The sequence below is a fragment of the Chelonoidis abingdonii genome, chromosome 3 (genome assembly GCF_003597395.2).
Source record: "Chelonoidis abingdonii isolate Lonesome George chromosome 3, CheloAbing_2.0, whole genome shotgun sequence".
Lineage (NCBI taxonomy): Eukaryota > Metazoa > Chordata > Testudines > Testudinidae > Chelonoidis > Chelonoidis abingdonii.
This window is the reverse complement of record NC_133771.1, coordinates 108387569-108411955: the sequence shown is the minus strand read 5'-3', so window position 1 is coordinate 108411955 and position 24387 is coordinate 108387569. Positions and strand designations below refer to the sequence as shown.

The window sequence follows — 24387 nt, the reverse complement described above, 5'->3', positions numbered from 1 at the left end:
TAGTGAGGCATGGACACTGCTGCAGAAGTAGAGCAGGACAGCGTGGGGATACTGACTCCTCCCCCAGGGACTAGGAGGGCTGGGGAGTTGATAAAGGGCAAGCCTGGCAGGAGAAGCCCCCTTTCCCCAAGACCAGGCAGAGTAGCACCCACCCTCCTACACTTGGAAATGGCAAAATACCAGGTTTGGTCAGGATCTGCTGAGGGCAGTCGCACTAGTCGCTCCTTTCTAGGGGGACTGGGAAGGAATCTTTCCCTCACCACCAGATTGGCCAAGGTGGAGTGGGAGGGTTCGCCTTCCCCACAGCAGGTTCAAGGAGGGCTTTGTTACGGTGAGTAGGGAAGGGAGTTAGGCTACGATGTTGCAACTCATTATGCCAATATGGGGCAGATGTCCAGTGCAGATATTCCATGGGGAAGGGAGACGGTGACCAGATAAATGGTTTGGTAAAGGACTTAAAGGAGGTGTTTGTTAAAGGAACAGAACAGGGGGCATTTGAGACGCCTATGACTGGCACAGCAAGGAGCTAATCCTCCCCCTTTTACCCCCCATTTATAGCCCACTTTAACCCTCATTTGAGGAGGGGAATGGTAAGGTCCCAGCAATGGGGTGATTGGGGACCAGGATGGAAAGAGGGGGGCACTAACGGAAGCTCCCTGGGCAGATATTGAAATGATCATGGAGTTACCTGCCGTGTACACTTTTATCTGCCAGGTACTCCCAGACATCTAATAATAAAATTGCACCCCGGTTAAACCATATCCAGTGTCTCCTGTCCTCCTTCCAGTACAGCCAGACAATGAACAAATCTTTAAAAAGCAAAGCGTTCAGTGGTCAGGGATAGGGGAGGAAGGAAGATTATATCTTGTCAGTGCCCTTCTCACAGAAGTGTATTAAGGATTAATTAGTTAATCTTCAAAACTTGTTATAAACATTAAGTTCTATATAACAACTAAATAATAATATTCTGTCTCAACATGTTTCAGATTTCCTGTTGGTTGGGAGGGAGACCCCGAAGTGTTGATTGATTGTTTGTTTTTTGAGCTATTACAGTTTTTATCTATAGAAGGAATAGAAAGGTGCCTAACCTATTGCCATCATTCTGTTTTCTTTGAACAGGCATGCATCCAAGTCCTTGCCTTTTTTGCCTGGCACCCCCAAACAGATAACCTCCCCACCTGGCTCTTCCAAAGTGCCCTCCTCTCAGACACGCCCTCCCTCCCCTGGCAATATCCGACCAATCAAAAAAGAGCTGAAACCAGATAGTCAGAAAAAAGGACCAGAAAAGGAGCCTGAGAAGGCAGCTGAGGAACAGACAGAAGAGGGTAAAGCAATTTCAGCAAGTGCTGGAGAATCCGCAGGGGAAGGTCTCTCTGTCAAATTAGAGCCGGCTCAAGGTAAGGATCAGGGATGTTTTTGAGTCCTTCTCTTTTCCTCTTCCCTTCCCACTCAATTTATTACATCTTTATCAGTCACAGTACTTCTCCTTCAATAATTGGTTTGTACAGTCCTTCAAAAATTCCTTAGAATGTGTGAGTCATGATTGATTTCATCCTTTACCTGGCTTAACATGATTTACACCTCAAAAATGTGGTTCATGGTTGACCCTCATGTCCTCATACAACTGCTTTTTCAAACTCTGTTAAAGTGGAACAACTGTTGTGTGCTGCTGGTGTTAGAGGGAGTGTCTCATGAAACCATCTCCTGAAGTCACCCAGGCAACAAGAATGTCCAGGTCTGGTACTGGCTTTTTATTATTTCCCTACTGGAAATTCAGTGTCATGCAAAGATGATTGCCCAAGGCAGGAAGATGAAATCATAAGGTTACCCAGTCTTTCATTTTTAATGGTAAGGAATTTGCTAGTAAATTAATCTCTGGAGTATTTTACTGCTGTAGATACAGTTCTATCCAGGTGATACAGTTCTATCATCTGTTAGTCTATAAGGTGCCACAGGACTCTTTGATGCTTTTACAGATCCAGACTAACACAGCTACCCCTCTGATAGTTCTATCCAGGTGCAACAAGACACAACCAAAAATATGTAGGTAGCCATTCGAGTGACAGATACAAGATCATAAGAAAAACAGGATAAATGTTTTCTCCATTAACTAGTGGGAGAAGCTGGTGTTCTGTTTCTGCTTGTTGTTTTAAGGGACCATAGTACTGAATGCCGAAATCTTTCTCAGAAAGCCAGCATAAAACCAGAGGGTATGCTACATTATATCTCAGTGATATAAGGCCTGGCTGATGAATGAACAGAAGCAAGATGCCAACTGTGTTAATTAAACTAGATCTGTACCAATTTAGCCATGCTGGTACAACATGCCCATGGGGGATAAAGGCAGGATGAAGTAGAGGAAACGGAATACAGAGGAAAACCCGGGTGGAGAACAAGAGGGAACAGGCAATATAACGTGGAATAAATACTCCTGAGGGAATTATGTGCCAAAAAGTTAAAAATTCTGTGCACAATATTTTCAAATTCTGTATATTTTATTTGTCAAAATAACACAATATAATCACACCAGTTTCAATTATTTTTGGTTATTTATTTCAAAATACCTGTCAGCAAGTATGTCTGTAACAATATAGACAACAAAAAAGATTCGGAAATGGTTTTTGACAAATAGGTCCCTAACTAGGCATATTAATATGGAACTCTGCATAATAATTCATTTAAACTACAACACAGACCTATATCCCCCAGAAGCAGTGCAAAGGCTGGGGGGAGTCAGGGGTAACAGAGGAGCTGAGGGAGAGGGAAATAATTGCTGGGAAGGAGCCTGGGTGTGAACTTGGAGGGTTGTTGGGAATGGGTGGGAGTATGGAAGAGGTCTTTTGGGGGGGCAGAGAGGGACTGTAAGGGTGCTTCCCCCATGCTGACCCTCTAACCTCTCCCATTCAATCAGGCATATCTCCCTCGTTCCCATGTATCTCAGTGCCATCCTCCGTCCCTATGTAGCTCTGTACCCCCTCCCCCATCACCATGTGGCCCTGCGTCTCCACTCCCATTCAGCCCCTGCCCCAGTCTGTTCCCCCCCACTAGCCCTTATGAGCCTCTGTCTTACACCCCCACACTGTCTCCCCATAGCCTCTGTGTCCTGATTTGGCATGCTGCAAAGAAGGCTCTGCAGGGTCTTCCTCTTCTCTAGCTGGCTAGGAGCTGCTGCTGTGTTCTAGTGACACAGCGTCCTCTGTTGGGCAAAAGGAGGAACTGCGGCAACTTTTCAGCAGAAGCCGAATTTTTAAATATGCACAGCTCATTAACTGTATGTGTGCACAGTGGTGCAGAATCCCCCCAGGAGTAAATACAGCAAGGGATTGCACAACTATCAGTGAGGCAGAGAGGAAAGAGACAGAATGAGATGGGAGGTTGCTTCTGCTTTTCAGAAAAGAAAAGGGGAGGCAAAGAAGGAGCAGTGAAAGAAGAATAAAAAAGAGAAAATTAAGACAAAAAACAATATGGAATGTGTGAATCAGTGATAATGAAATGGTGAAAGGGCAGAAAGAAGAAAATACCGCCCTTTTATGAGAGTAAATCGTATTTAGGAACAAATAATTTTTGGTATTCCCCTGACACATATTTGATATCCTTGTCCATTCTAGGAACAGGGATGAAATGGTTATGATCACTGATATTCTTGTTCTTTGTTACTCTGGATTCTGCATTTAAATAATCAAAGAAATCAACAAGAGAGGAGGGGAGAGAAAGCAATAATTTCATCAGAGTGCAGCCAAAACTCAGACCGCAGGTGATCTGGAGGCAGGTCCATTAAAAAATGTTTTAAACGTTAGCAACACTGCATGAACCCCTGCACATTTAGCTGGGGTCTGCTATTCCTTTAAGAAAGGAGCTGGTCCTTATCTTTTGTTGTTATAATTAATAGGTAGTCCCTAGAGCCCCAGTCTTGTCAATGGTCCCATTATGCTAGTCACTCTTCTGACACATAACAGAAAGACAGTCCCTGTCCCACAGAGCCTATGATCTAAGCATAAGACAAAAGACGACAAATTGGTACAATGGACTGTTGGAACAGGAGGAAACAATGAGACAATGCTGATCAGTATGATAAGCAGCTGATGTGCTGATACCATTCCTGATCTGTTAAGCTTTTTGTAGGCATCGTAGCAAAAGACAATTTTAAGAGAGGATTTGAAGAAGGATCATGTTGAGTGTTGCAGACGTTTATGGGGCACATGGGAGAAAGCAAGAAGATGCTTGTTTGGAAACTCAACAAGTAGGTGATGGAGGCTGATGTCCTTGGCTGAGTGGAGGCAGGAGTTAATATCTTGATTGCATCTGAGATCATAAGTAGGGTTGGAATAGACCATGAAGGACCTTGAAAGTGAAGACAAGTAGTTTGTGTTTGATGCAGTAACGGAAGGGCAGCAGTGGATATAAGTGGGGTATGATTGACTTTGTCAGGGCCAGAGAAGAGGATGCGATAGTAATTGAGATGCAAGATGATGAAATCCTGGATAAGGATTTTAGCTGTGTAGGTGGAGAACAAGGGCCCTATATTAGAGAGATTATGCATGAAGAATGACCAGGTTTTGGATACTTGGATGTGAGGAACTAGAGACGGCCAGCTGTAACATGATGTTCATGTTATGGGCCTGAGTGATGGTGCAATGATAGTGATAGTGGCCAGGGTGAGCGGTAGAGGAGGGAAGGAAGAAGAGCTTAAGTGGAATGAGTAAGAGCTCTTCTAACCTACTGGGTCACTCACCAGCCAGTGCATCAAACAAAGCTCCCAAAAGTATAACATAAATCAAACAGATAGACAAATGGCCAGCAAGCAGCTCATTCAGAGACAGAGTTTGGGGAAAGGCCAGGAAAGGAGCCAGGCAGAAGGATCTGGTCTGAGGAGTATCTGATCCCTGAACTCAAACCTATCACTTGTGAAGTAGTGAATTAATCATAAGTGAGGCTAAGCCTAACTCCCTTAAGGAGCTGTCCTGCTCTGTTTTGGCCATGTTGAGTTTAAGTTGGACACCTACAAGAAGATGCCAGAAACACAGGGAAATAATTTAATTTAGACAAGAGGAGAAGGGTCCAGAATGAAGAGGTAGGTCTGTGAGTTGTCAGCATAGAAATGGCAGCTGAATTTATGTTTGCCCAGGAGATTACCCAAAGGGAAGGTGCAAATGGAGAAGAGAAGGGGCACAAGGACAGAGCCCTGTAGAATCCACACTGAAAGCAGGAGTGGGGATGAGGAGGATTCTCTAATGAGAAGCTGAAGAAGTGATTAGAGAGGTTGGAGGAGATCTAAGAGCCTGTCACAGGCTCACCTCAGCCAGTGGAACATCTTGTAAAGCGAGCTCACATAGTCCTGCATTGGTCAAATTAATGTTCCACTCAGGATGATACTCAGGGGCCTTACACTCCACAAAGTAAACAAAAGCCTTCCATTGACTTAAGCCAAAGGTTGCAGTCAGAATTAGGCTCTGACCAGGCCTGGCTTCTTGGATTAAGACGGGAAAGACCCTTCCTTTGCTGCCCCGGAACTGACCTTTTTTATCTGGTCTGCTAGCATTGATTGGCCTCCCCCCCCGGCCCTTCAAGCCGCTAAAAGACCAAGTCTCACTAGTTCCACCAGCAGCTGATTCTGAGAGGTTGCTCTAGGCAACCCATGGAGGTCTGTGCTCACTGCCCTTCTCTTGTTACAGACAGCTTCCTGGGATAGGGTGCTTAGTTCAACCCATCACAGACCCTCTCCTTTTTTCATTTACAATGTGTCAGTGACACTTAGGAAGAGTCAGGCAACAATTCATCACCCCCAAATCCTACAGCCGGCTGTAGTTTTCCACATCATTGTCAGTCTGTCTATCGCCCTATACATGTTGCTGGCGCTCCCAGAAGCATTGTTGCTTGTCTGGGTGAGCTTCCTTCAGTTTGGCTAACATATTGATAGCAGTCCCTGAATAATGTGTGCCTGGCCTCTAGAGGAAAAAGTTAATTCATCTTCTCTGTAGTTTGTGGGGGAAGTGACAGCTATTCAGAAGCCAGGCAGCTGAACAGAAATGTGAACTAATATTTTATCTAAGAAAAAGTACACTCCAGTGATAAATGTTATAGGACACAAACCAGAATTGTCATTTCTATCACTGGTTATCTTATAGGACCTCGCTGTGTCACGGTTGCCCCTGAAAATTGTCCTTCGAAAACTACGTTCAAGATCAGACTCAAATGCAGCTTTCAGATTGAGGCAGGGTGCACCTAACAAGCATGACATTGTGTTACGAGGAAGGAGGGGATGGGTTGTGTATGCAACTGGCCATAGGTGGACGGTTGACATCAAGGCGGCTACTCACTCAACATTTATGGAATGAGCAAAGGAGTAATTAGAACGGGGAACTGGGAGTCCAGACTTCTGGGTTCTGCTCCCAGCTCTGTCACTTGCACACTGTGTGAACTTGAGCAAGATACTTGGTGTCCCCATCTGTAAAGAGTGTGTGTAAGATCTGTCATGCAGTGTGTAGAGGATTAGTTAGTTAATGGTTGTGAAGCTCTTTAAGATTCTAGGGTGAAATGTGCTAAGCATGTGCCAACTAATCTTTATGTGGGTAACAGCTGAATAACTGCCAAACTGATGCGGATCGCTGTGCTAACGGGGGCTTTCACAAGACCTCCTTAATTGAAAGGCACTTTGAGAAATGAAGGGCCTGATGGCATTAGCAGAACCCTGGCTCAGGCCCCTGAGACCATACAGCTGGCCAGAAGGGAGGACACAGTATTGCAAACTGCTCACAACCCCTGCACTGCGATCAGTACGCATACAAAAATGGGATCGGCCCAAGCAGGGTCAGGCCACCTGGGAAATGGGCTGATTCAGCAGCTCTCCTAGGCTTTTTCCTGTTGTGCCCCAGTCTGAGTTTAAAGCTGCTCTCTTCCCTGGCAGAATTCCACCTGAACAGCAACTGCTCCTGTGGGTGCATGGGGGCAAAATTCCCTCCGAAGGAATCTGAACCTCAGGAGCTAATGATTTCCACTTTTTCTCATGTATCCCTATGGACCTGAAAACATTATGTAATCAAAGCTCCCATACTTCAAATTGTATTTCCTGTCCTCCTAGGGATGTTTATTCAGTTATACACTGTTGGGGGTCGTTATTTTTGACACAGCATTATATGGATGCATTTCCCTTTCTGCCTGTTTCAGTAGCTGCTCCAGCTTTGCCCCCTGCTCCACCAGCAACTTCACCATCCCCTGTTTCTAGCAAGGCTTCGGCAGGTACTACTGACCCAGAAGAAGCAACGAGACTGCTTACTGAAAAGAGGCGGCTGGCCCGTGAGCAGCGAGAACGGGAGGAACAAGAAAGGAAGGAGAGGGAAGAGACTGAAAGGTGATGCCCAAATCTGCTCAGTGGAGAGGATACATTTTAGCATCTTTGTCATTTTGGTAGCTACCATAGTGTTTAATATGGAGGGTTCAGAACCTTAATCCTTAAGGAAAGGAAGCATGAAAATCCAAACTGAAGGAATAATTGTGTCTTGTCAGGATTTGTTTACATGAGTCACACAAGCTGAAAAATAATGAGACTAAAAATCTGAAAAACTTCTTAACAAATGTGTCCCACCTGTTCATATGTGCATTTAGTGCTTTAAACCAAGAGAATGAAAGACAGATCCTCAGTTGGTGCAAATTTCACTGTATCTCCAACTGAAATCAGTAACGCTGTGATGATTTGCACCAGCTGAGGATCCTGCCCATGGCTATCTTCATCCTCATGACTGTGGAAATCATGGGTGGTGCATATAAGAGGCTTGAGGAGGCTCCTGCTCAGCCTCTTCCCCTGAGGCCCTGCCCTCGCTCCGCCTCTTCCTGCTCCTGCTCTGCCTTTTCCCCCGAGGCCCTGCCCTCACTTTCCTGCTCCCTCCTCTCTGCTCCCTCCTCCAAGGCCTCCTGCCTGCCACTCACTCCTCTCCACCCCCTCCCCCTATTGGTCATCCTTAAGGGAGAAAAAAGTGATGGGGCCCTGGCCCCTCCCTCTTCTGGCACCCCTTAGCTGAGTTGCTCTGACATCAGCACACATAGCCTCTTACTGGCTGGCCAAGCTGTGGGACTCACCCTCCCCATGGCCCCATCACTTTTCGTGGCAAGGGATGAGCAGTGGGGAGGGGGAAGAGGCTGAGCGGGGAGGGGGGACGGGTCCCCCCACTTCTAGGGAGCTTCCAATGCTCACATAAGCTTCCCCAAAAGACAGAGTCACATGCTGCCTATGATGATACCTATAGCTAGTAGGATCTTCATGGAAAGTATTTTTCGATTTCCAGTAACTGTGGTTTATAGACCTTTCCCTTTTTTCATTTAATACCAAAGCTCTCCAGTAATTCTGGATGTAAATGATGCATGTCTCACTCTATTTCTTTTGCCTTCTCTCACCAACTGAATCAGCACTTTGGGCACTAACGCTCACCTCTGTTACATTTCACTTGGAGTCAGAAATCTCATTGTTCTTCTGTCTGGTGCTGCTGTTACCATAGCCCAGAATCGCCCACTCTCTTCCACTTGTGTTTCGTGGTCATAGGCTAAAGAAGGAGGCGTTGTCGCAGAAGATAGCTGAAGAGAGAGCTCGTCGGGAGGAGGAGGAGGTTCGCAGGCAAGAGGCGGAGAGAAAGCGAAGGGAGGTAGAGCAGGAGCGAGAAAAGGAAGAAGAGCTACGCCGGCAGGCAGAAGAAAGAGACCAGAAAGAGAAGGAGGAGATGGAGCGCTTTCAGAAACAAGTATACTTCTCCATGGAGTTTTCATACCAGGCTGTGTGGTGGTGATTTGGTGTTAATCTCCTGGGCAGCTCTAGATTTCCTTTTTATATTACAAATTTTAAGTGACTTATGGACTGACTCTTGCTTTCATAGATGGGTACAGAGGAGCTGGGATGTATTTCTCTCTGTGGAAAAATCTAGCAGCAGGTGGATTTTTTTCTGTAGGGCTTTTGTTTGGTTTTTAATTGAAAATTAGCCCCTTGATATTATGGGCCAAATTCTCAAGTAATGTGACTGCCTTGAATTCAGTGGAGTTATACCACAGGAGAATTTGGGCCCTACAATTTTAACATGCTAGATGCCAAGGTAACATTATTATTCAGAGTTAGTTCTGGACGGACGCCTATAGGAGAGAAGCTGAGTACCTAGCATAGGAAAGGAAATGCAAAACTCCAGAATTCTGATCCTTACACTGATACTGCCCATGTGGGGTTTGTGGTTTAGGAACAGATGTTGATACTCTTATGTTGAATTGTACCTTGCCCCTCGAGTAGTGTTATTGAAAGCAGTCAAGTAGGAAGGTACCACTCAAGGTAAGAGTATCACAATTGGGTCTTTGAGCTTTCTGCCTCAGTTTCCCATCTGTAGAATGGGGATAATAATGCTATTTTACCAGCTTTAGTAGGATTGTTGTGAGGTTAAATTATTTAATATATGCAAGATATAGATTCCTCTTCTTTCTAAATACTTATCTAACCCTCGTTAGTATGTGGGTGCCTCCATAAACATTAATGATTTTATCCTCTCAACGAATATGTAAATTTAGTCTGACTAGAATACATACAAAACACACACACACAAAGCGCGCGCATGCACACACACACATACACACACAAATATATATAGATATATATAGGATTTTATTAAAGTAATTAAACTTATAAACTAATGAAGACATTTACCTGAATTTTTTCAGAAAATGTATTCTGTACTCTTGAGTACATGCTGTAAATTGAGGCATATACTCTATAATATTCATATATAAAACAGGATGAAACCTCTTTAAGTGCACATCTCAATGCACCCTTAACTAGAGAACTATTATAGTGCCTCCAATAATGCAAGACAGTCTTATCTTATAGAGAGAGCCCTTCAACAGTACCTCCCAGGGGAGCCTTATATTTAATTAAAAGCAGGAAGTGTGCAGCATATGGTTGGTTGTCATTGCTTTTGTTAAGCAAGGACAATGTCTGGAGAACAGGAGGGAATTCTGCTGCTTTTTTTTGACCCTATCAAAAGCATTCATCAGCCCAGTGCATTAGTCTCATGAACACTTTTGCTAGCTGCTAGGTTAGGAAATGCATTTTCATTAGTCATCTTTTGTGCATTCATGCATGCATCATAAAACAGACACAGAACCAAACAAGATGACCAGCTTTTTAATTTACATAAAATTAAGGGAAGAAAGAGAAAGACAGACATTAATTAAGAAACCTGCATTTCAGTCTGAAAATTCTGTTGATCGCATAACCCCAAAAGTTCCTTGTCAGGTTGTTGTAAATTAAAATGTCATACAAAGATAGGCAGATGCCAGTGTGGATCAGCCATTACATTGTGAATAAGTCCCTATTTCTGTTCCTTTCTCATTACTCAGAAAGAAGAAGCAGCTCGCCAGAGTGAAGAAGCAGAGCGGATTCGGTTAGAGCGTGAAAAGCGAGCCCAAAGAGAAGAACAAGAGCGCTTAGAAAGGAAGAAGGTAACCAAATGCATGCAGGGAATCTTGGTACTGTATATCTCAGCAGTTTGTTTATTTGCATGTGCACTGTAGAAAGACACACATAGTTATTGCAAATATTGCTTCAGAAGTTCACTAAAGGTCGGATCCATGCCCAGTGAAGTGAACGGAAAGACTCCCATTGATTTAATGGGATTTAGATCAAATCCCAAGAGGTTGGGTTTTTTCTTCAGTAAATGCCAATTTTAATAGATTACCAAAGATTATGGGGTTTAGGGTGATTTTTTTTAATCAATGTCAATAAACATTTTCCTTCTTTGTAACTTTCTTTGAAGCGACTTGAGGAGATCATGAGAAGAACTAGGCGCACAGAAGCTGTAGATAAGGTATATGCTACATTTCATCATTCATATAAACACCTAGGCATATGTTTCTCTTTTCTCCAGTGCTGCTTTTAATTTACAAAACTGTATTTCCTTTATAGAAATCTAATGAACAGCAAAATGGAGAGATATCTAAGGCAAATGTTACTGGAGAAACAGGTATGGCATTTGACTCTGCTCTCAGCCCGGAACAAGAAGAAATACGTAGCCAAATGAGGTTGATAGGACTTTGCAATTTTGCCATCCAAGCTAACTGATATAAATGTCAAGAGCACAAGGGGCTCACTCAGTTTTTGAGTAGATTTTAATTATTTAAAATTTCTAAATGCAAAATATCTAAGTTTTTTTTTAGAGTGTTACCACTGTGAATATTTCCTGTAGAACTATGTAGCTCAGTCCTTTGCAAGAAAATGTCTGTGCTATCGTCGCTTGTGGGAATGTTCTTCAGAGTGAAAATGAACAAGTTAATTATGATAGTTATATCAAGTTTGACAGTGCTGGTTCTACCATTTTACTAGAGTAGTGTTACAGTTATAAGAGCCTGTTCTCTCAGAGTTGTCCATATTAACCTTTATTTTTAGGATTTTATTTTATCTCAGTCATTAAAAACAAATTTACTCAAGGCTGAAATTTGATATTTGTCGTAACGCTTAATGATATTTGTCACTTATATATAACTTCATAGTGCTGAATAAATAATAGTCAGTACAGGGTATTACTAAATATAAAATATGCAAAAATCGTTACCTGAGCCTATTTAATTTATTGATTTAGGGCCTATTGTGACCAGTCCCCTCCACCCTCTCTGCCACTGCACAGGGCTTATCCATATTGTGAGTCTGAATGCAGGGAAACAAGGGGCTGCTCATGCAATTCAATGGCTCTGTTTTTGCCTTCTCTCTACACATATGCGTCAGCTAGTGAAGTTGCCTGGCTGGAGAAAAGGGAAACATTCAGCATCTGACGCAGCATATGGCCCCTCCCTTCCCACCATGCAAAGCTGGACCTCCTGAGGAAAGTTGACGCTGAGCAGTGTCTCTGAGTAACAATTCCTTCTGGAGTTGCTCTGACAGAGGCCTGAGAGTAAACAGTCTAGTTAATAATAAATAGTAGGTTAATATTTGTAAAGCACATTGTAAAGATCTGCATATGAAAGGCATAGTCTTAGAGCCAAGTATAATTATTATTAATAAAAAGAATAGGGACTTGGGCCCAGATTCCTAAAGGCATTTAGGGTTTGCTGCGCTTGGCAGTACAATGCCAAACTAATTGAGGAGTCTCAATCCCCTTTTCAAATGAGATCTAGGCACTTAAGAGTCTAAAATCCTATCAACTGACCTCTAGTGATGAGCCCTTCGGTCAGGAGTGGAGGCACACTGGTAGAACAATGTGGAGAAGCTTGCACTGCCTGTTTTTGGATAAGTTTAGGACTGTCAGATAAACACCTTTCAGTAGTAGTAACCTATTAGGTTTTGATAAAGTTGGGTGGGGGCACTATTTCTTAATTTTTGAGGGGTTTTTAGCATGTCTTGCTAAGCAAAATGAGTCACGTATATTTATACAATATTACATCTTAAGTCTACAGAAGCCAGAGTTAAGACTGAAAGTTTTATCCTTGTCTCTCAAAAATTTGCTCTTGGGTTTTACAATCCTTGGTAAGATTATGCGCAGCTACAGGGCCATGGCAGTACCTAATTTCCCCACCACCTAAATATAAAACTACAAGTTGTAGTTTTTGCTTTTGTAGATTGCAGGCAGGGCAGTTACATATGTCATCGTGTGTGTGGTGAAGACTGAAAACATCACACTCTCTCGACATGGAAATAAGTTTATGTACAGCATTTACATAGATTCCAAGACTAGAAGGGACCATTGAGATCATCTAGTCTGATTTCCTGTATAACACAGACCAAAAGTTGAAATTTACTGCTGTTCAGAAGAAATACATTTTACACTGGAATTTTGTTTATTCATTTCTGACTGAATTATATTAAATTGTTAAGGTGGAACCCAAACTTGATATGTATTATTACTGATCAAAGCATTCTTGACTGCACAGGATTTAGGGGTTATTTATCCTATTTTCTGGGCAGACTGTCTTTCTTTAAATTTTTGTGGACTTTTTTTTTTTTTTTTCTCCTAGCAACCAGTCCCACATCTCCCTTAGAATCTGTAGCAGCATCTCAGCTTCAACATGTGACAGAATCACCACACAATGGGGAATCAGTGACCCACTCACAGATAGTAATTTCACATCAACCTACGGTAAATATGGACAGGTGAGAATAATCATGAGGAATATAAAAAGTTTAGAGGATGAGGGATGTTAAAATAACAATTTATTCCATTTATTTAATGAAGTAAATTAAAATTAAACATTGTTCTTTTCTCCACTGTTTTTTGTGTTTTCTCCCCAATGCTCAGAAAAGGAAGTTTGAATATATTTCTCTGAGAAGTGCCCTATTTTTATCTGGTTGCAGTGATGAAATTTGTAAAACCATACCACTCTTACTCTTCGCAATATTATTTGAAAATAAATTTGCTGTTTGCCAGCAAATACTATAGATGTTAAATCTCAAGGGGGAAGGACAATTTTTCTTTGTTCCTTTCCAAGAATTGAAATATTATTGGCTATGCACACCTGTTACAAAAAATTTCTTTCTAAAGCTATTTTGCATTCACAGCATTAGTTTTTCTGCATGCAGTGTGGAGTGCTTTGCTTTTAGGCTAGTTGTCTTTTGTACTCTTCGGAGTGTTAACAAATATTGATCATTTGACAAGTTACTTGATGGGAGTTAGAGAATTATCCTGTGTTGATTAAAATCATTCATTCCCTGTAAAGGTGGTTTTGTAAGCCAGGCATTTGATGTTGCAAGTCCCTGTAGCCATGAGGCAAGTTGTGCACATTTTGAAAAATTCTCTTGAAATGCTTGAAAACATTTGTATTTAGTCAAGTAAAGGCTGGTGTCCTGTGGGGTTGAGCTGTCAGTTTTTCTCAGTTTCAGTATTTGCTCTTCTCATATTGCATTGCAGAAAACCAAATTACCCCATTGTGAGTTCATGTTTTATGCAGCTAGAGCCAAAATATCAATGAAAAATCCGGCAAACAGTATGCTCTGCAGTAAGATTGGCCCTAATTAGAGGGGGAAATCTCAATATCTCTACATGCCTGAGGGATTCTTCACCTCCTGTCACACTGACACGGATGCCCCTCCTGAGAGAAGCTCTGTCAGTGACGCTGAACGTTGAACTGTGTTAGATGAACTGCATAAAGCTGTTTCATAATTGTATAAGGCAGCTATTAAATTCTAATTATTTCTCAATCTTAAATGCACCTTGATGTTTGTAATATCATATATGCCTCTCTAATAATTGCTGTCATGTAGTATCATATTTAGAGTAGAAAGAACCTCAGAGCAGCCAAGGTAAGGAATGAATAAACATCACGCAGCTGCAACAACAAAAACAGAAAGAATATATTACTCTGTATAAAGAAAGGCAGCAACGTAGCAGCTTTTGTTGAGTGACTCTGGGCATTTACTAAATCTCTGCACTGCACAAGCAAGATTTGGCCTTTGCTGAAACGGTCTTGCACTTGGTTTGAAGGGGGTTGGTGTGATAGCCCAAATTCTCTTCTCTAGGCAACATCTGAGTAAGTAGCTTTGCACCAGGGAGTTTCCTGAAGGGTTCCTAGGGAATGAAGTCATTCTCTCAGCTCAGGGAGTAACAATGAGAGTGCTCTTCAGCTGCTAATATAGCCCTTGACCTCCATGGCTGCCTCCCCTTCTCTGCAAGAGGTTCACAGTTTAACTGATGGCTCATCTGCACAGTTGTGCATCCACTGATCACACCTCCCCTGGTTCACTCTCAATATACCCGTCCATGCTCTGCTTAGTGGTACTTAAATCTCAAGTGCAACACATCCTGTCTCTCCCCATTCAATGCCTCCTATATTAGTTGGGTCAGTACCCCAAGGAGGGACTCAGGGATGGGATTTGGCCTTATAAATAGGATGGTTTTAAATATTAGAGATTTGGGTTTTAGGTAATGAGCTGTGGAAATTCTCAAGTTTGCCATTGGAGCCCAGGTCAACAATCGTGGAGCATTTGCGGGGCAGAGTAGGCAAGAGGGATAAGTTGGTTGATCTGCCCCTCTGATCTGTGCCCTCTCCCACCCACTCACAGGAGCACTGAGCTTACTCAGGCTGTGTGTTGGGACCAAGACTCCAGTGAAATCCCAGCTTCCATGTTAATAGATACAAAGTAATAGAAAAATAAAAGGAATACTAGCAGAAGAAGGCAGTTTTTTGTTTTGTTTGTTTTTTTGATTCTTTTAATTAACTGTGCTGATCTTGTTATCCTGCTAAGACTTCATTATCCCTGGAAGATCAATAGTCTTTATAAGCCCTAATGAAAATGCTATGGTGTGCTGTAGCTTGATTATACTGTATATTAATTAATCAGTAATTATTACTAATAGATAATAGCTCTCATTTATACATTAATAAACACTATAACAGTTTTGTTTCATGGAAGGAGAGAGAAAGTGGGACTCATGCACATTTTAAATGTTTCATCATATTTAGAGTCCAGGTTTTCAAAGTGGTCTCAAGCTGATCTCTCAAATCACATTTAATAACTGCTACATGCCCAAATACTGCCTATGGACATTAAACTGAGTTCTGTTGCATCCAGCTTTTGAAAGTACTTTTAAGGGCCTGATTATGCCACCCTTACTCACGTTGACTATCACGTTAGGGCTACTCACTGAGTAATAAGGTGATATTCAGCATAAAGGAACCTGGCCTCAAATTTGACTTATCATTTGTATTATTTGTGTCAAGAGCTTCACAGTTAAAAATCATTCACTCAAATAAGTGTAATGTTACTCTTTCTCACCTAGAAATGGTGTGCTGGGCAGACTACAGATTTTAAAGTGGCATATGCAAGTGGAAATCTTCCACTTATATCAGAATGCATCCCAGAATTAAGAAGAAAAACGGTAGTTCATGCAGCTGAAGCACCATTAATGACAGGTTATTTATGTCTTTAGTCACAAAACTAAGTGATTGGGTAATGTGATGGGGCAAGGCCAGATGGCTACAGTAAAGTACTGAGAAACAGGTATGTTAGCCCCAGGCTAAACAAATCCCTAGTACCCGGCGGTAAAAATGCATTCTTCCAGATTCAATCAGGCACTGGAGCCACTTAACCTTTCAGAAGCAGAGATAGCTACTTAATTAGAACACCTGCAGCCATTAATCAAGCCTAATCAGGGCACCTGGTTTAAAAAGGAGCTCACTTCCAGCAGCAGGAGGACCAAGAGAGAGATTGTGGTGAGACTGGAACAAGAAGGCAAGGAGCGAGAGTGAGAGTGACTGCTGAGGATTGAGGAGTACAAGTTTATCAACACCAGGAGAAGGTCCTATTGTGAGGATAAAGAAGATGTTGAGGAGCCGAATGGAGGACCAGGGGGAGTTGAGCTGTCATGCACCTGTTACAGGAGGCACTATAGACAGCTGCGATCACAGGGCCCTGGCTGGAACCGGAGTAAGGCGGCCCGGTTCCCCCAAACCCCCAACTCCTGATCAGACAAAGGAGGACTGACCAAACTGTGGGTTCCGCAAGAGGGAGATCACTGAGGGATAAAAAAATCCGCCAAACGCAGACCCACCAAGGTAGAGGAGGAACTTTACAGAAACAAAATGGCAAATGAATGAAGTGGAAATGTAAAGTAATGCACATGGAAGAAATCACCCAACTATACATACAATTGATGGGGGCTAATTTAGCTACAACGAACAGAAAAGATCTTGGAGTCATCGTGGATATTCTCGATGACGTCCATGCAGTGTGCAGCGCGGTCAAAAAGCATCAGGATGTTAGATCATTAAAAAGGGATCGAAAATATGAGAGAGTATCTATGCCCTATATAAATCCAGTTACGCCCACATATTGAATACTTGCAGCAGATATGGTCCCTCATTTCACAAAACGATATACTGCAGTAGAAAGGTTCAGAGAAGCAACTAAAGATTAGAGGTTTGGAACAGGTCCTATATAAGAAATAGACTCTTCAGCTGGAAAGAGCGAGACAAGGGATATGATAAGAGTATATAAAATCAGAGGATGTGGAGAAAGTAAATAAGAAGAAAGTATTTACTGTCACACAAATACAAAATAGGGGCCCCAAATTAAAATAATAGGCAGGAAGTTAAAACTAAATACAAAGTCTCTATGCAGCGCGCATTCAACTGTGAAACCCTGCTGAGAGGTTGACGGCTAGGACATAACAGCATTTAAAAGAGAATGGATAAATTCATAAGGGTTAAGCCATTAAGGCTATAGCCAGGATGGGTAAGGAAGAGTGTCCCTAGCCTCTGTTTGTCAGAGGGTGGAGATGGATGGCAGGAGAGAGATCACTTGATCATTGCGCGTTGGGTTCACTTCCTCTGGGGCACTTGGCGTTGGCCACTGTCAGAAGACAGGGTACTGGGCTAGATGGACCTTTGATCTGACCCAGTAAAGCCTTTCTTATGTCAGGGAGTTTTATCTACTTTTGTTTCATTTTTTTGAAATGAATCAGACTGTGTATTGTTGAACTGGGAAAATAGATTTAAAACTGTGGTTTGAAATATAAGGCAAACAAAAAAAATTTTCAGATTCCTCATCAAAATGCAAGAAAGTTTCCAAATTGTGGCACCAAAGCTTGCTTCTTCCCCCCTGCTTAATTCACTGAACAGTATCCATAAGCGATATCATAAAATCATAGAAATTGAACATAGATAACTCCTGTTGGGTTACCTAATCCATCTCCCTGCCAGGGAAAGATTGTTGCCTATAATACATTTTCTAGTTTTTTACCCAAATTTTGTCATACCTGCCCCTTACCTTGGGAGAATTTTTTACTGCCTAATGAATTATGCTGTTCAGTCTTTTTTTTAATTTCATATCAGTGCTCCTGCTCCCTTCATTTACCACCCTCACAGATCATTGCACTGGGCCAGTGCTTTGTTCTCACCATGTTAAGTCCAAGACCGTCTCAAAAAAGGCACGACTAGGGACCAGTGACAGTAGAAAGGGTACAGTCTTGTGAACTGTCTGAGCTGAAAAAGAATGCTGCTGGGTTTCCAGAGCGTATACAGTATTCATTTCTCAGTCTGGCATGCTGTGATATATCACCCTTTAAAACCCCTTTACTCTGATGACTATCTTACCTTCCCCACATCGCCACCTGTTCATTACTGACATGGTATGAGAGCCTGCTATCTCAGGAAATGGTAGAGATAGAGCTAATGCTTTATCCAAAAACTGGAATCCAGCATCCAAGAAAGCATTAATATCTACTTCTGATGGCTCTGGCAAAATAATGTTGTTAAGTCAGGAGATGGTCATTATTTAAGGTCTAGTATCTCCTAAGATCCTAGCGCAGCCAGGTGTAGAAATATTTTGACAGATCACTACAAATGCTTTAAGGACCAGTAAACTTCTTGAGGCACTGATCCTAGATGAGTGATCCAAAAAATAATAATTAAATCCTAAGTAATTCCACTTCATTCATGTTTACTCCTTTCATATACTTTTAAATATCTATCAGGTCCAACCATAATCACTTAGCCAAGCAATATATATTTTACAATAGCTCTTTTAATCTTTCTGAAGTCAGATCTTCCATCACCCAATCAGCTTTGTTGCTCTTCTCTGAACCTCCTCCAGTTTGTCTCCCTGGTACTGAAGTGTCCAGATCTAATGCAGTTTTGCTTTCTGAAGTGCTCCATCCATAATTGTGCCACTACTAATTTTTTTTGCCTTTCACTTAAAATAAATATGAAGAATTAAATACCTCCTGAGTGATTTTTAAACTAGAGGCCTAATGTGGATTTCCAGAGGCCAGATGTTATTTTGCAATGACACTATCAGTGTCACTACAGTTTTTATCTGTTTGCTTTATGTTCCTATCAATTTCTCTATGCATATTTACCACAAAAAAAAAAAAAAGATTTTTTCAAGTGCTCTCCATATTAGCCTAATTCTGCTCCCATTCAAGTCATTCACAGTTAATGGGAGCAGAGTTAAGACAACAGTTAAGCACATTTAGTAACAACAACACCTAGCTCTTTTATAATACTTTACAAACAAGGTCGGTATCATTATCCTGATTTTACACATGGGGAAACCGAGGCATGGAAAATGGAAGTGACTTGCCCAAAGTCTTCCAGCCAGCCACTGTCAGAACCAGAAATAGAACCCAGGTTTGCTGTGTCCTAGTCCAATGTTCTATCCACTAGGCTGCACTCCCTCTCATTTAAAAATCCTACCTACCATGCCAACAAAGTGAGGAAGGGGGTGGTCTTCTGAGAGGATGGCTGGTTTGTGGCTGAGGCACTGGCCTGGCACCTGAGATCTGGGCTCAAATCACTGATGTCCAGACTTCCTGTGTAATCCTAGTTAAATCACGTCATCTCTCTGCCTGAGTTTCTCATGGATAGGATGGCGATGATGATACTTCACTTTTTCGGGGGGATGTGGTGATAAATTCATCAATGTTTGGGAGGTGCTGAATACCACAGAAAAGCCAGTAAATAAAAAATAAACCATGTGCCAATTGGAAGTTATTAAAAAGACTCTCAAACCTATAGTCAACAGAAAATGTGCTGTAATACTGAACCACCTGCTCAAAAATGGCCTGAGACAATTGATAAGCCCTGTGAGACCTGGATGGAGTAAAAGAAATTCCAGAGATGTCAGACCCTGGCATACAAATCTGGGCACCCTCAGCTAAGGCATTCCAGCTGATCTCAACAGCTGTGCTATGGTCCAAATAGAGAGGAAGTGCCTTAGGATGCCAGGACCTAAATTATTAAGGGTTTTATTATTAATCTATACTATCACTGTAAGTTTACATGATGCTTTATGGACAAATAAAGATCAATGCCTGTGCCGCAAGTAGCTGAAAATTTAAGCTCCAGTGCTGCCATTTTCACAATGAATAACACCATAATCCTCCTACCTGGAGTGAGGGACCACTCAGTGCAAATGAGAGCGGCAGACTCAGATGTTAAAACAAAACATAATGCGTGATGGTGACAGACACTGAGGTGTGTTAAGGAGGAGAGAAGTTACAGAAACAAGATAACATGGAGGCTTAGGAGAATGATTAATGCGTCATCAAGGTTCATCAGGGCTTTTTTGTATTTTTAATACATTTACTTGGAGGGAAATATTAAGGTTTATTAGCCTCAAAGAAGAGGCATATTGTACTGGGGGACTTGGAGGAGATGGGGCAGGCACAGTCAAGAAAGGGGTTCCAGACATATGGGGAAGCAAGAAAGAAGGCCCAGATCTGAGAGAGACACACTGAGGATGTTAGTATTGGCTTGGGCAGAGTGAACAAGGACAAGGGCAGAGGGGTTGGATAGGGCAAAGATGGGCAGGGCCTGGAAGGTAAGGAGTAAGCGCTTGCAGAAGATGATGAATCTGGACGAGGGCTGGATGGTCAAAGCAGCAGACACAATAAATGAGTTTCACATCTGGATGGACTGGGAGCAGATGTCAGGTCAGAAAGAGAAGGTTGCAGCAGGAGAAGAGCTGAGCCTGCAAAATTAGGGAAAGGCAAGATATACTCAGATTCTGCAGGTCTTATAAAGGAAAGTACTTGATATTATGAAGAGTAAAGGCACTTGCAGTCTTAAGAGAATGCCAGTCTCAAGATATCTGAGAAGTAAAGAGCAGAGAAAGGTAACACATAAATACCTCAGAAGTACTAAAGGCAGGTAAATGAATAGAGTTGTACTACCATTTTTTCTCTTCAGTTTCTTTTTTGTGTGGGTCACTTGCCGTAGCCATGATATGTCCATTGATACTATGGTGCAGCAGATTATGGCATTCTGTGTAATGAGTAATACAAAGGTATAACATCACGAGGCTTAATGGACACCAGTCCTATTCTGAAATAGGACAGTTACTGAACAAAATTAGAGTGCAGATTATCGCTAGATATGGCTTATGTAACTTGATGTCTAGCTCTGCAATTAATGTTCAGTATAGTATACAATAAATCACTGTAGATGAATGCAGACTTCTCTTCTACTTATAATGTTGCTTTTACTTAATGCATTTCTTTCAAAGTGATTATTTTGGCTCTGATAGATCAACAGGAACACGTACATGTAAGTGTCATACATCTTCAAGTGGCAGATATGCTAGTGGAGAGTCATTTTCTAAATTTGGGTCTGACCCTAAAAATTCTTATTTCTTACGGAGAAAAGAAATGTGGCTTTCTAATAAGGGTGAAAGCAAATGCTGAGCTCATTTGTTCACTGCTACCCCCAAATACTGTACATACTGAATAATACTACAGTATATGAAAACAAATTATCACTAATGTGTGTGGATTGTTTAGTTTCAGCTCTTGACCAGCTGTGTCCCAGTACGCTCATAACATACATTATTAGTAAGGTTTTTATTTATATTTTTTCTTCCAGTAATCTCAATTCTGGAAAAGAACCAAATGAAAATGGAGTGTCTATGCAGAATGACAACTTTGAAGAGATCATAAACTTACCCATTGGATCTAAACCATCCACATTGGATGCCTTGAACAATGATGGAAGCAATAGCCCTGAAATTCCTTTGAATCCAATTTTAGCCTTTGAAGATAAGGGGACGCTGGGGTCATTGCCTCAGGTAGATAGTGTTCAAACACCTCAAACAGCAGGTAGGTTTGCTTTGGACCATTAGAATTTGTACCATTTTGTAAACGAGAGAGACCACGGAGTCCCTAATTGATGTACGTAACCAGATGGTTAATTTAAGCAGTTTAGGTTGTAAAATATTTGGGGCAGAGAGCATGTGTGTCTGTGTTTGCAAAGCCATGTATACGTGCATAGTGCTATGTGAATCATGAGTGTTAACCTAATGTCAGGAGAAATAAGGGGTTCCTAGTAAATCTTTGCTTCATGCGTATAGGGGTGTGAATAACAGATGTTTCAGTTCACTTGCAATTCTGAAAAAATAATCATTTCAGGTTGTCCCAGATCCACAGGTCCATTGCTCTTGAACAGCTCAGGAACTGTCCCTGGGAGGACCCCTTCATTGTGTCAGCCCCCTTAGGGTCACACACTCACTAGGGTAAGCCACTTGGCTTCACTGCCTTCTGGGACCGAGCCTCAGAGCTTTCCACACTCTGCTTCACACTGTGAACTCCCTCCAGCAAGTCCACCTGAGTTGGGCACCTGAGAGAGAGACTTGTACACCCAAAGGGAGCAAGGCACCCCCAACTTCCTTAAATGGGAGAGACTCTTAGCCAGCATTGTAAAAGCAGAAGGGTTTATTAGAGGTCTGGAACATGGCATACGAAGTCTTTAGTTAACATAGAGAACAGAAAGTTACAGCATAGTCCATCTGGGTCAGTCTAAACCCCTCTGACCCCTTCTTGTCCCAGTCCAGAAGCTTCTCCTGTTTCCAGCAGCCCACCCTTAACAACCCCACCTGCCCCCTCCTCACTCCTTTGTCCTTGTTCCTGGGCAAATATTGTTACCTGTCCCCTCCCCCCCCAGTTAGCCCTTTGTTCTCCAGCTGGTCACACCCAGATGGCTTCCTACAGAGTTGTTAGTTGCTAGGTGCCAAATGTCTGGGCAAGTGGAGTGCTCCTTGTCTTCTCGGATTCTTCATGGGCATGGGGGCCCAGACCCGAGGCAGCTAGGTCAGTCACATCTGGACCTCTGGGTCTCTGCAAAGAGTAAACAGCCTTTCCCCCTCCCCACTTAGTTAACCATGCACCACACAAGGGAAACTGAGGCACACTATATTCATACAAAATACTATGACGTATTCTCAGTCTGTCACGCAGGTTGAACAAAACGTTTTATTTTAACAAAATTGAATTTTTTTGTTTCAACAAATCGAAATGTTACATTTTGATACTGATTATTTAAAAAATTTTTATTGTATCTTTCTAAATTTACTTTACTTTTATAAACAAAAAGTTGTTTTGACCAAAACATATCAAAACATTTCAATTTGTTCAGCTTTTGCTCTTTCTAACTGAAACAATTCAGCAAAACTGACACAAATTCACAAAAATGTTTGTGTTGCTGAAGGCTAAAATCTGCATTTTTTGCTGTAAAAGATTTCAAATGAAAAATTTCACCAGTTCTGCTCATGAGGATGTTTTATAAATGTTTGCACAATGCGCTTCAGCAGCAGCATGAACCGGAGAACCTTGCTGTGACATAATTAGTTGCCATTGGCTTAGCATTCTGATCCAGCAATATCTTCCAACTATCCAAACGGAAAGTTGTACCTCTCTCGTGGGGTGTTCTCTATGGAATGGGGAAATGGTTGCTGCCTTATACATAAGAATACTGAATACCTCCCTAATAATGCGATGACCAGGAGGCTCTATCTCTGATATTGATACTGAAGGTTTGGCTGCAGCAGCCGTCGCCATAGATCTCTGTAAAGAAGCAGACTAGAATTTTGTATATGTTGGGTATGAACTGAATAGTAAATATCACAAGCTAAATCAGCTGCCTGCATTATTTCCTGCTTTCATGTCTAGAAAATTTGAGCAAAAAAATCAGCCAATGAAAGTGCTGTTTAAATCGGCTTTTGAGATAAAAATTATTCCCATCTGCTAATCTGTCCTTTTTATTGCCTTTCATTGTAGAAGTTATCTGACCACTTCCTTCTGAAGAGCCAAAGATGAAGTAAGCATCTCTGCTGCCTATGGAGTTCCTTCCATACTATGAAGGACTGTTTTATTTTCCCTCTCCAGTTTTCTAAAAAAAAAAAAAATGTGGATATCTCTTTTGAAAGGACCTTAGTAAAACCAGCAGAAGAAGTGATGGAGACTAGACATGGATTATCTTTCTATCTAATAGTTTTCACCATTAGAAAATCATGCTTCACGTGCATTACTTAAAATGGCTTTTTTTCCAACAAGCTCCTTTTCGCAAATCAATATTTTCTGCATTCTTCAAGACAAAAGGCACTGGAATCTGACCGTAATGAGCTGATTGGGATAAAGGGCCTGATTTTTGTTTTTGTTTTTGAAGATGGGTGGTTGGTTTTAAAATTGGAGACTAATCTTCTATGTTTTACAGATCTAATACTTGAAAAATAAACATCTCATTGCTCTACAAGTAGGGCTAATGGGAAGTTTCATTTAAACCTGTTGGTTTAAATATTATTGCAGAGAACTCTAATTATGGGGGCAAAATATAGGCTTCTGTATCAGGTTCTTATAAATATAACTTCTACATGGATGTTCTGTAAATTCAAATGTCACTACGATCTTCTTGCATTTTCTTTAAAAACACAAAGCAGAACAGGTTTTAAAATGTGAAAATTTGAAGCGCTATTTTTTCATGGACAAGACGAAAACCTGTTGTTCTCCTAGATAATGTATTTATGAATTGTTCGGTACAAAAATAAATAATCTAATTGAATAAATTAGAAAAATGTGGTAAAACAATATTGCAAACTTGATTTTGTTAGTTGCATTCATGTCCATGGTATGAGAAAAGGTACACATGCAGACACACAGAAAAATCTTTTTT

The 24387-nt window shown here is 41.6% G+C and overlaps 1 protein-coding gene across 6 annotated transcripts in view; it reads left to right on the top strand.

Moving 5' to 3' along the window:
• Positions 1 to 24288, top strand: part of MAP7 (microtubule associated protein 7) — a 180842-nt gene extending 156554 nt beyond the window's left edge. For 4 of the 6 annotated variants that reach the window (XM_032770133.2, XM_032770124.2, XM_032770108.2 and 1 more), the window contains 9 exons: positions 1120 to 1397; positions 7165 to 7348; positions 8534 to 8729; positions 10363 to 10464; positions 10779 to 10829; positions 10928 to 10985; positions 12970 to 13105; positions 21310 to 21542; positions 23496 to 24288. In XM_032770133.2, the coding sequence (XP_032626024.1) occupies positions 1120 to 1397; positions 7165 to 7348; positions 8534 to 8729; positions 10363 to 10464; positions 10779 to 10829; positions 10928 to 10985; positions 12970 to 13105; positions 21310 to 21542; positions 23496 to 23506 (1249 nt within the window). In that variant the 3' untranslated portion in view covers positions 23507 to 24288. The remainder of the gene's footprint in view (positions 1 to 1119; positions 1398 to 7164; positions 7349 to 8533; positions 8730 to 10362; positions 10465 to 10778; positions 10830 to 10927; positions 10986 to 12969; positions 13106 to 21309; positions 21543 to 23495) is intronic. The other 2 variants (XM_032770116.2, XM_032770099.2) reach the window with 2 other exon arrangements.
• The last annotated feature ends 99 nt before the right edge of the window (positions 24289 to 24387 follow it).